Below are 12930 nucleotides of genomic sequence, written 5' to 3' on the forward strand. Positions count from 1 at the left end.
GTACAATTAGAATGAATTAATTATTTAAGCATGAAATATATGAACCGTGCTCGTATCTAAATTCACATGAATATTTAATTGTTCTATTTTATATCTTTCTAGTTAACTTTTCAACTTCTTTTGTTTTGTAATGTTGAATTGAATAATGCGAGATGCATTGTTTTATTTACATTTTTTCTAAGTGTTATTGTCATGAATAAAGAATGTAAATGATTTATATTGCTCAATTAGATTGGCTATCTAGTTGTCAATTGACATTCAATTATAGTAGGAGTAAAGTGTGATGAATTGTAAGTAAGAGATTTTGGGATCGAGACTTTTCACTTAAAAAATAAATAAATAAATAATTGTAGAAATAGTTGGATTCTTTTGTTTTTTTACTTTTCTTGTAGTATTTTTTCATACCAATAAAAAGTACATAATTATATATCTATCGCACGATATTCATATCAAAATTCTTCAAATGAATATGAATTTTTTTCTTCTAATATATTTCTCTTTCGTTTCAAGAACATCTATTCTTTTGATACTAATATATTTTTTTTACAATCTTAAAATTGTTGTAACGCAATTGATTACACCATTTCAAGTAAGAAATTGCTTCAGGTGCACATAAGAATTAAAGGTGAAATTTGAGAGTTGCTAAATAGTTTTAATAGGGAGTTTTTTATTCTAATTACTATTATTATTGAGATTTAATCATTCGGAATGTTTCATATTTTTAATTACTACCTATATTAAAATGCAATAACTCTAGTTGAAAGTTGAGGGTAATATGGGCACAACAAAAAACTAAAATGATAAAAAAAAAATGCTTACAGCTTACAATAATGTCAAGACTCATCACAATTTTAATATAGTAATAACAATAATATAATATAGGAATAGATAGATAGGGAAGCACAAGAAGTTCGACCAAACTCAAAAAGTATATTGTAACTTTCATCAAGAGGAATACAGTTTGTTTGTAGCCAAAAGTGCTTCAATAGATGTAGAAAACAAAGGAGATCTTGAATGACACACATGAGAACACTTGGGAGTCCTCCGGGGCCCAAATATGGAAAGTTGAAATCGAAGGGCTTACTGCCGCCGGTAATTGCAGCAATTTACAGTCCATACAAACATACAACAGGCTATCCCCCTAGCAATAGAATCAAAGAGCACAAGGTCAATTTGTGCCTGCTGACCTTGCTAAGACGTTACAAGACTTCACAAGACAACAAATTATTTACAATTGTAATCGATGAAACCAAAGCCCTTCCATATAGAGGGTTTCCTCTCTCTCATTTTCTACCCCAAACTGGTGCTTCATGGTCAGCACATTAGCCAGTTGGGAAGGCGGAGTATTAGCTTCCGCCAACATGGCTCCACTTTTCACCACCAGCCATGTTACCCAACCCCAGATATTTCTTATCCAATAGCCACTCTGAAAAATCAGCTCAACGGCATTGCTGGCACATTTGGCACACGGTAGCTGACTTGACATTGGCAAATGTGCAGTAGTCACATGACCAGTGTCCTGAATCATCAATATTTCTAGAATTACTACTTGACCTGGACCCGATTCCCTTCCCTCTAATTCCCTTAAGTTTAATGCTCCCACTTCCCAAACTTTTTGAGCTAGCTGCTCGGCTGCAAGCTCCATGAGAGTCAACATCTGCAAGACCATTTTCTAAAGCTCGGACCAAATTCTCAAAGTAATTCCTTGTAACGCTGCAAATTAGACGAGGTAGGTATCAAAAGACAATGTATCTGCTTGTCTGAATCTGATCTTTTGTAGCGAAAGGAAGCAATGCATGAGATCCAAGTTTAGGCACGAAGCAAGTCAAAACAGGTTCAAAGAATAGGGCAGAAAGGAGCGAAGAGAGCACAGAATATGAGACCGAAGCACCAGATAATGCTAAGAGAAAATGCAAAATACTGCCTTGGATAGTAGTGGAAAAAAGAGGACTAGTAGTTTCAGAAAAAAAAGAGAGATAGGAAATCTTGGCCTCGACTCTACACCAGAATTCCTGAACTTTGAGATGAGAACATCATCAGAGACACTATCAGTTTATTACCTGGTAAGTCCTGCAAGCTTTGTGCGGAACTCATTGAATTCTTTTGACGGACCCTCAGCTTCAAAGTACCCTTGTAGTTCCTTCTCAGCACATTGATGAAGTCTTTCCAATCCTGCCTCAGCTTCACCTACAGTATACAATAACTCAGACTCAGAAAAGCAACCAACACATACTGAGAAATCTGCTTCCAGAACCTAGAAAATGTAGACCTTGTAAGTACTCAAAGAACTGTCTTTTGGCATGTTCATACTCCGGTAAATAATATCCATAAGCATAGGTCCATTTCAGCACCCGCCTACATTCCACTATCTGCAAATTGCAAATGCAGGTCTTAACAACAGCAGAGCATAAATATACTTCAATAGAGCTAAAATTAGGCTTACCTGTAGCCAGGCCTCTATAATAAACTTGAGCTGTGACTCTGGTTGACACTGTTTGTCACTTAGCTTCTCAAGCTGCAAATAGTATCAATTAATGTAATCATGCTGCATGCATTTCTGATTCAATCAAAAACAAGGAAAAAGCAACCCAAAAAAAAAAAGATACAAAAGGAAAAGCTTGATGTAAACAACATTATACGACTCTCAGACTTGAAACAGTTATCTGGCATTCATTCAGGGCCACACAATCTAGAATAAACATGACAAGAAGCATATTGTGCAGGAACCTATATCCAAAAAATGGAACAAAATAAAGCAACTGTAATATCAAGATATGCAGCAAGTAGAAAATAGCATGGTTAGGATAAGTATCAACAGAACTAGAAATTGTGGGTAGTCAATGAGACTGAAGAAAGCTGGAAGGCCAAAACTATCCATGATAACTTGATTTTCTATTGCTGAAACAGCACACACCAAGGGAGAAAATAGTATTATCCATAGCTCATGAACATTTTTGTTGAACACAACTATGATCCATGAACATGAACAGCTTTTGAGAAATTATTCATGATGGCAGACTAGTTTTGAACAAAACGCATAGAAGTAGACCCTAGGATGCACATTTCAGAAAAGTGTGCTTAAGCTGATAATAGCTTTCTGGAATATATTGTACTTCTTAGATCATAACAGCCATTGTTTACAGTTTGAATTTAAAAATAACGAAGTTTAGGGAAATAGACAGCATGTCTCAGTGGGTTGCATCCCTTGGTGGCTCATCTTATTTCTATACTAAACAGACATACCTTCTCAACCAAAATCAGTGATAACAATAACAAATAAAAACAAAAATAAAAGACGTAGTAGACACTAAGTTCTAACCATGTGGAAAACTGCATGGTCAGGCCTAAAAATCAAAAAAGAAGATAGAAAGATAAGAATGGTGAACATTAACAAAAATATAAAAAGAGAGAAAATTTTGTAAATTACTTGGTTGTGAACAAATAGAGGCTGTATAGGGTATGCAACAGTAATCTTAAAGGATATGACACGAAATGTTTTTTTTTTTTTTTTCTTTTATGGGTGCTAGCATTGCGGACATCATTTTCTCCCTTAAGCTATAAAACTGATCTTTTCTAACATCATCTATGTTAACCTATTAAAGTAGCTACACCGAATTCAATGATGGAGAGAGATGAGAAAGGGAAACTTTTAACTGGCAAGATGTCCAATTCATAAGTGGCAGACAGCATCATTTGGTAGGAGACTTCTATATGTGGCAGACATGTATTGTTATCAATCAGCAAATTTAAGAAAGATATTAAGAAGAGTACAGGACTAAGCAAATAATTTCACTCACTTGAACAGCTTGCATCTGGTGTAGATCTGCAAGAGCTTTTTGCCTAGACTGCAGAAGAGACAGAAATAAAGTAATTGTGGGCAATCGCACTCAACTAGAAGGTTTAGAAACAGTTTAATACAGATAAAAGAGTTCCTCCTAGAAACAATTTTATGATTATTGACTAAAAAAGCACATGGCTCAAATTTCTACCAAAAGGAAACGTAAGCACCACATATAAAAGAGAAGAATCTAAATCCTCCACAACCCCCCGCCCAACAAAAAAAAAAAAAAATCAATTTTCAAGCTATTCAAATGGTTCTCCAATTGCTTTAAAGAGAGTCAAATATCGATATTAACAGCCCATCAGTTGTATTTTTCAAACACTGCGTCTATCTGAATTGTGCCATTTCTATCATGAGAAAAAAGACCCATAAACGCACAAGCAAAACATTAAAAAGCACTTACACTAGGAAGTGCTGGATTACCTATCTTTTAAAGAAATTTCCTCTGGCATGAAGTATCATCCATTTGTAAGTCAATTGAATTTTGATTTTGGAGAGATATACTGGTACTTGTAACTCTTGTAAAGCCAGGTATATAGAAAATGAAAAGTGACATTAAAATTGTTGCACAAGAATCAAGTAGCGCATTCTAACACATGCAGGTTTTAGCTTACTGGAAAAGGCCATAAAAATAAGTCCTGAGGCAATAGTTTTGAAACCAACCACTTCTATAGTTCTATAATCTAATTGGCACCTGGTTCTAGAATTTATTTAAAACCTATTGACCCAGCTTTAATGAATTTTTGAGATCAAAAGCCCATGCATCCACATGATAGCAAGACAAAGAAGAGAATGCTGCATAGAATCCTGTCATTGAACAAATATTTCACTATACCCTAACCAGTCATTGCAGCCGAATTGCAAGTCCTTAGTAGATTACACTTCATTAAGTTGATTCTTTCTGAAGTAAGTTGATACTTCACAAGCTTTATTACCAATGCAAAATAAAAATCACTATTACATTTTACATGAAATCTAGCCAACTTCTCAGAATCCAATTCCTACTCTCCATGACATGCTTCTTAGATGAAATTCAACAAATGAATCAATCAGTCAGCTGGCAACCAAGTAAAATGCTAAGTGACATACAGAAGGAGCAAGAATATTGTTTTTTGGTGGCAATGGATTGATTATAGTTTTTTTTTTTTTTTTTTGGCAATAAAAATTTCCCCAAGTTCAACCATTAATTTCATGTTACTGGATCAAGCTTATATGTACTATTGAGGAGAAAGTAGACGGTAAAGAAACTGTACCTACCAATTGGTTGGTGGCCCATCTTTCATAGTAATGAGTGTATCGTTCTAAGGAGTTCTTAGCCATTTCCCTTCGCTTTTCAGCGTCATCATACTGTACCAACATATTTTATAAAATAAAAAAGGTAAATGATTTCAAAACTGTATGCAACTCCAATTGGACATTATACAAAAGAGCCACTGCACAAACTAGCTAATCTTACCACACCCTCTTGCTTGGCTGCCTCATAACGGTTGCATGCATAAAAACCACCAGTTCTTTCACCGTGATCTGACCATGCACCTAGACAAAGCCTGGAAAAACATCCTAATTGAGGATAGGAACTAATAATAGCAAAAATTTCAGATTATATTGTTCTTCAATCAATCAAGAACAATTGGTTTGTCTAAAATGAAAAAAATGTTGTTTCTCATTTAGATTGCTGGCTTCCACAACATGACTCTGAGAGAGAGGTTTTTCTGAAGAAACAGCAACAAATAGAAAAACAAATAAGCAGATTTGTGCATGAGAAAAATCAACTAATTCTTCTACACAGGATGTGAAGAGATACGAGTAAAGTACATCTATGCACAAAAACAAACTAATTCAACCTACCAGCAAAACTCATATTTACATGGTGGAGTACATGTGATATGCATGCAGCCTTGATTCTTCTCAATTGGTCGCTTGCACTTTGGACAAGGCTTTGAATTAGCTAATATCCTGAAAAGACATCACATCAATAAAAGTTTACCGTTAGCACAAAATAAAGAACCATATATTGCAGAGATTTAGGTTCAATCTATTAAATGAGACCATTTTATTTTCCCCCATGACTACAACAAGTTCAGCACATGGTTAACCAGATAACAGAGGAAATCATGCTTCTTAAATGTTTTTTTTTTTAGTTTCTGGAAGTTAAAAGTGAACGACGGTAATTCTAGTGTACTAGTGTGGTTATTTTATAATGAAGGGGCTCTAAACTGTACCTAAGACAAACTGTTGCAAATGCAACAACAAATACTACAGAAACATTAACATACTGAATAAAGACTTCTTTAAGGGCCATAAAGTAAGGATATTCAAGGGCTGGAGAAAGAACTTATTTGTTACAATGCAACACTATCACTGTTACCACAAAAATAAAAAGGATCCACTATGTAGAAACATACTAGATCTATTTGACTACCAATTCTCAATTCTCTGAATACTCTCCAAATTTTTTGTTTCACAAATCAATCTTCTTATTTATTTTTCAAGTCTGTACAATCATTGACTCGTCAGAGAATAAAAATTTCCCCATTCTTAGATCCAGAAACGCCAAAGCAGCTAGCTTTTACCCCTCAATGAATCTGGGGTCAACAATTTAATATTGCATGTTTGCAGAGAGCACCTCACAAAGACAAAAATCTGGCAAAGAAAACCAAGAAAGTATGAAATAGCATTATATATGCTCCAAGAAAATAATTAGTGATATAGGCCTTCAACTGTCACATGATTTAGCTAAAACTCTTATACATCTTTCCCAAGGCATTCCCAAATATCTGCTCCACCATCATACTAGCCAACTCGATGCGTATCATCAGGTTTTTCTTGAAATTATAACTCCAACAAATATTTTATTTCATCTTTCTTTTGGTGAAATCTCTAAGTTATAATGTTAAGGTCAATACCAGTTCATATTTTCAGACTCGGCGCTATTCTTCAAAATCCATCTGGCTACAGTTCCACAATCAACGGGACGGTGAGCTTCCTCAGTGCACTGCAAGTTCATATTCAGATAAGAAAACTTTGATGTGGCAAAAAAAACAAAGTTAAGATATGAGATAAGATTGAAAACAAAGAAACAATCGAGAGAGAAGAGGACTTCTGTACGTACATGTCCAGAAAACTGAACATTTATATATAATACTTACATTCCAACAGAAACTATATGAACAGCCGCATGTCACATCATAGCTTCCACTGCCAACAATGAAATCCACAGCGTACTCACATCCTGGTGCTGGACACCATTTGGTCTACAGATAACAATAGAAAACACTCTGGGTTTAAGGAGGTGAAATATAGACCAATATTTTTCAATAACATAGCTTTTGGAAATAGCAAGGTGCACAATCAGTATTTATAAAATTTTTATTAATTCTTCATGTAAAAACCAGCCAAACAAAAAGAATACTAGAGTTAGGTGAAGAATGTTTGTCAAGTTGCTTGACACGCATAACAACTTTTTATTTTTGGCTAAACAAAGCAACTCATACTATTATCATATCATGAACACATTAAAAATCAAAGAGAATTAGTATAAATTTTGTCAATCTGAGGCGATTTCACTCTCAAGACCTTGGACAATTTCAAATGCTCTCCAAGTTGCACAAGAGGCAAGTAAGACCCACAGCTATATGACATCTTATAAACAATAAGCGGAAGAACTTTCTACCACAAGATGACATGAAGACATCGACTCGCTTGACATGCATCTAGCTTAAGATTAATACTGGCACCCTAATTTCCATTGACATTAATCAGCAATTTTGTTTATAACCTAAAAAATCACACTCAAGTGGAATAAATGAACTGCTTTGGTTGAAGTGATTATAATGAATATCCTAGAATTTTACATGATTATCCAAACTTTCACCGCCCAAAACTACTCCAATGAAAATAATAGTATACTACCAAACAAAACCTTGTCTGAGCACTTGAAGTTTAGAATCAATTATGGAAAAATAGCTTATAAAATCCAACCAACAATTTTGGCAAATATTGCTGGAAAATTTCCAGTCATACTAGCCAAGTACGAGGTCATATTCCACAAAATCTTCTTCCATGTAATTACCTTCCTGTTGTCTTCAATGAAGGATCTAAGGAAGTAGCGTTTATATTTCTCTTTATCCTCCCTTAAAGCCAATAAATTTATCATATCTTGACCAACAGCAGCACAACAAGATGGATCAGGACATCGCAACATCAAACAACCAGGACCATCATTTATTGAAGTATTCATATATCCTGCACCAAGAAAAGTCAAAATCAGAATTACAGAGATAGGCCAGTGCTGATGTCCCATTTCACGCTTGTGTCTACTGCCAATCTCTCCATCATTTCAACTAATAGATTAAACAAAAAATCTTCACTTAGCTCATAAACCATTCAGCTTTCATAGGGATCTATAGCCCCGATGTTATCAATTTGAAGGAAAGCAGCCAATTAATATTTTCATTTACTCTGAATTATCAATATTTTCAGTAGATCTTGACAACATTTACAAATGCACTCAAAAACTACCCTTGAAGATTTTTCCCAAAAATCACTTCATTTGAACTTTTAGTGAACCATGTCAATTTGATAAGAAGTTTCCAGAACAGCAGAAGAATTAATTTTTCAGTTTTTCTGGTTCATTAATCTTGAACAGCCATGCACTAATTGCAAGTCATGCCAGTAGAGACAACATAGGTCGTTCACCCTAAGAATTCATTCTCTTGGCCGCTTGCCCAATGACAACATGATATTACTTCATATTTTCTTTTCCCAAAAACTAGACAAAGCCATAATTTCCAGAAAAAAAAAAAACAAACAAACCTACCTTGCCAACACTCAACACAGAAAGGATGACCACAGGCAGCAGAACTCATCCTATCAGAAGGATATGTCTCAAAGCAGATCCCACAAGTCAGCTGTAAATAAATGAGACACAAATGAAGTTAAGGACTCCAATTAAATATTAATTCCCAGAAAATTAAACCTAGCCACAGAAATTTTTTTAATCTGGAATGGTTGAAACTTTGGCTTTGCATAAAGAATTCAGTCACCTCTTTGGCATCAGGAAGTGGGATAGGATCCTCCAACAATCCAACAATCCTCCGGACCCTTTCTTCATCTGCAAACCACTCATCGTTCACTTTACTAACACTCCTATTAATCAAAACATAGTTGGGCTTCTTTAGGAGGTTGATAAAACTGACATCTCAAAGAAGAGAACACAGAAAAATGCTCTAAAAATTACTTTTAACACAAATAGGAATACGGAAACCAATAGAAAGATAGCTCACCAATTATAGTGGCGCAGCAGAATACTAGCATCAATTCTTGATATTGAAAGCACCGTAGATATCTGTGTGATATTTTCCTCTTGACGCTGACATATATCGGCTTCAGTCAAAACGGTATAGTTTGGCTGCAACAGAATTTGAAAATTAACTTCAAAGTCCAATCATGCAACACATGAAACTTATATTTAGAGGCACAATTCAAATTAAAATAACAGGACAAAACAGTAGGTCAAGGCAAACAAGCAGGCAGAACAGAAAGCAAGGACTCAGAACTGCCAGCACATGCATACAAGTATCAAGCTCCTTGAGTCATGGCTCAGTCTCAATAATCACAAAGATAACCATACAAAGAGTAAAGATTAGCAATGAGTCCTTGATTATTTAGTAGATGTTTACCATTGAACTCTCAAAGTATAAGTACTATTTTACCCATTTTATGTTGCAGATTAGGTGAATTTTCTACAGAAAGATTAAGAAGTAGTCAGCAGCGAAGCAGAATTGGGTAAAATTCTGGCTGGTTTATTGACCACCAGATTTCAGGATGCCATAAGGGCAGGGGAATGTGCTAATCTAGTGGAATGTCATAAGGTGAGAGAATGCAACACTTCTAAGAGTCTCCTCTTATTAGCAGCTACTTGACAAACTTCAGGAGTAGTACTTCATTAAGCTTTTCCAACCAAAGCTAGACAAAATGATGCAATCAAATTCTCTTTCTAAAATGGCTAACACTACTTCTCTAACACAGGATTGAGAAACATTGATAAAAATTACATGCTCATGGATAGTGTGTGTATCATCAAACCAAAGTCCATGGGTCTAGAACATATGTTAGCTTGATAACAGCAGGGGAAAAGTATTAAGCTTATGCAGGCATATGAACTTACTCCATTTAAGCACGAAGATGTTCCAAAAATTGAACTCATCTTTACCCAAGTTTGCCTCTTTCAACTTATCATGAACAACAAACCTCAGCAATACTACTAGAAATTCTTTTTCTTCTTCTAATCCATTAGACAAATGCATTCACCCACAACGGAAGCTTGCTAGATAATCAGAAAATGCCTTTTTTACATGCAAGAACCACCCAAATCAATTTCATACATATCCTGGATAATTGAGCCCTCAAAAACATCTTATCTGATATAACAATAGTCACTTCAATTATTTGACACCCAGATTTAGAGTTCATGCATTTTTATGAGACGGCATTACCCTGCCAATCTATCATTCAATCTAGAAATATGCTCTTTGGAGACTGCCGCGTTGGATCCGTCACTTATATAAAGCATATATCACAAAGCAATCACTGAGGTACAATTCTCAAAAATATTATACACAATAGTGATGAAAGCACAATAAAGATCAATTATAAGTAAAACTGAGTGCTTCATCAATTTGAATTCTGTCATTTCTTAACAAAATTCAAACTTATCAGAACAGAATAATACAGTTCACAGAAGTTGTTCAGTCAATAAACATTGACCATGTTAGGAGTCTAAATTACACCGAAACATATCTTGTAAAAAGATGAAGAAACTAAAGAATGAAAATTTCAGGATGCGCACATGTAGAATGTTGGAAGGTACAATAGGTGAGGTACAATGTGAAGGCTCAACTTCACACAAGCAGCAAAACAAATATTTCATCTCACTTTGTCCATAAACTCAATACCTATCTTTTGCTTAACAGAACAAGAAGATAAGAAAGGAAAGGAATAAGAGATTAAGTTCATTGTCCTTTGATTATTTTAAAGAGGGTAAGAAAGCACAGAAAAACGAAGCAGATGGAGGTCAAATAATGGATGCTATCAGCAATTCTGTTTTGTCCAAAAGTGGTAACAAATGGAAGGAAGAATCCTAGTTCACTGTATTTTCTTTCTTTTTTTTTTTTCCTTTTTTTGGAAAAGTTATAAAAATACCCCAGGTTTAAAAGAGATTTTGATGATTTCATTTGTTTCTCGATAATGTCCAACCATTCCTTTGACTCCTCCAATACAGGCTATGCTTTAAACTTGTATAATCATCAAGTTCCCTGTCAAGTTGATTTAATAGATGAACAACTCAGCAAATTAGTAATGCTAATCCCTGAGACTCAGCATTCCTTTGTGTTAATTTTCAGTCAAAATCAGGTTAGACAGAGAAACAAGTCAAAGAGCAACTTTTTCAACTTTTTAGGTCTAAGTTAACCCACATTATTCTTAATTATAGAGTAACAAAGAACGAAAGAAATTTTAAGAAAGTTATAAGCTAAGTGGCTCCAACCGATCTCCTCGAATGTAAAACGCATTTACATATCCAAGCACAAAACTCATAATGCCACAGCCGGAAACCAAGCGTAAAAAGAAGCTGAATGTTCCAGACATCAGTTTGCAACAATAAGCGAAATACAGCTCATCAAGCTGATGGTATCTTTTCTTACTTCTAAGCTTCTATCAAATACACTAACACTGAATTCAACTAAATTCAAACTACCCGGTTTCATTTCTCAATCATTTTCCAGAGATACGATCATGAAGTAGCCCAGATGAAGAAAAACCATGATCCAGCCCTCAGGGGAAAAAATCAGCTTTTCAAACAGCTGAATCGTATTAAAATTACCAGCAAATTAACAGCTAACATGCAAATTCATACCTAAGCTGATCGATCGTCCAACCATATATATATATATCGTTATAAAAAAAAATTTACAGGAGAACATGACGGTGACCATGATGAAAAGAAAATGATACCTGAAAGCGGTGGTGGGAGGGAAGCTCATCGGAATCATCGGAGTCATTATCCATGAAGTCGTAATACATGATTACGTCGGCGTCATCGGAGTCGTCGCCGCTGTAAAAGTCATCGTCTAAGGACTCGGCGTCGTGCATCAACATTGCGCCCTCGGAATCCATTTCTCTGTCTCTCCGGCTGTAAACCTCAAAAGCCAGCAACTCTTAAGGCCACCCAGGAACTAATAACCTAACCCTCAACGCCCCCTTTGATCGATGTGGGATTCTTGTGGGCGAAATGACGAGTACCTCAACTCGTATTTGTTTGGTCGATGAGAGAGAAAGAGAAAGAGGACTTTGTTATTTATAGCTTTATGGGTGGAGGACAGGGAAGGTGGGAAGAGACGTAGACGAAAAAGCAATGTAGGAACAGTCTCGAGTTACTGATGTCGTCATTATTGAAAATTTATGGAATTACTAAAATGACCCTAAAATCTTTTTCACAATCCTTCTGTTCCTTACTTTCATGCTTTGAACTAAAGCAATGCATTTTTCAAGATTTACACGTGTAGTTAGACTAATTAGTCTTCATATTTAATACCCTTTTCCAAAAAAAAAAAGTTAAAAGGCATGTATGTGGAGCAAATCGTGATATCAAATTAGAGTTGCAAACGAACCCAACCGCTCGTAAGCGTGATATTAAAATTTAGAACAATAGACCTACCATAATAATCACATCATATTTCAAATTATATGAAATATCGTTATTTAATGAAATAATCGTTATTCATACTCGTTTGAATTACTAACTTTTGAAATTTTTAAAAAAAATTATAATGTAATTATTTGACATATATATATATATAATAAAATAATAATTAAAAAATACGTTCACGAAAAATGTAAACAAATTTTCTCCAAAAATTCCAATTCTCCAATTCAAAGTTTTAACTTAAATTATCAAAATCATATTAAAAGCTATTGTGCGTGTCATGACTAACTTCTTCATTTTTTTAAAAAAAAATTTTTGGAGCGAATTAGTAGCCTTGTAGCGTAAGGGCGTTTAATGTACGAAGGACATCAAAACGATAGTTGAT

General features: G+C 34.9%; 1 protein-coding gene across 1 annotated transcript; it reads right to left on the reverse strand.

Moving 5' to 3' along the window:
- Positions 1-910: 910 nt before the first annotated feature.
- LOC113783104 (probable E3 ubiquitin-protein ligase ARI8) lies at positions 911-12212 on the reverse strand. Its single transcript, XM_027329141.1, has 16 exons — positions 12143-12212; positions 11855-12032; positions 9127-9251; positions 8887-8989; positions 8661-8751; positions 7914-8086; positions 6991-7095; positions 6748-6836; positions 5690-5797; positions 5298-5388; positions 5099-5188; positions 3798-3845; positions 2444-2515; positions 2270-2369; positions 2061-2187; positions 911-1713 (listed from the first exon to the last, which is right to left on the reverse strand). The coding sequence occupies exons 2-16, from the start codon at positions 12014-12016 to the stop codon at positions 1440-1442; spliced, it is 1758 nt and encodes a 585-aa protein (XP_027184942.1). The 5' UTR covers positions 12017-12032; positions 12143-12212; the 3' UTR covers positions 911-1439.
- Between the last annotated feature and the right edge of the window lie 718 nt (positions 12213-12930).

This window comes from Coffea eugenioides, chromosome 9, assembly GCF_003713205.1.
Source record: "Coffea eugenioides isolate CCC68of chromosome 9, Ceug_1.0, whole genome shotgun sequence".
NCBI lineage: Eukaryota > Viridiplantae > Streptophyta > Magnoliopsida > Gentianales > Rubiaceae > Coffea > Coffea eugenioides.

What these genes read in the sequence shown, in the direction of transcription:
- LOC113783104 (XM_027329141.1), bottom strand. Translation starts at nt 12,016, where the DNA reads ATGGATTCCGAGGGCGCAATGTTGATGCACGACGCCGAGTCCTTAGAC. An exon ending in TGTAAATATGAGTTTTGCTG is followed by an intron (nt 5,389 to 5,689) that starts GTAGGTTGAATT and finishes ATGTTTTTCCAG; the next exon opens with GCTTTGTCTAGGTGCATGGT. An exon ending in AAGCTTGCAGGACTTACCAG is followed by an intron (nt 1,714 to 2,060) that starts GTAATAAACTGA and finishes TCTAATTTGCAG; the next exon opens with CGTTACAAGGAATTACTTTG.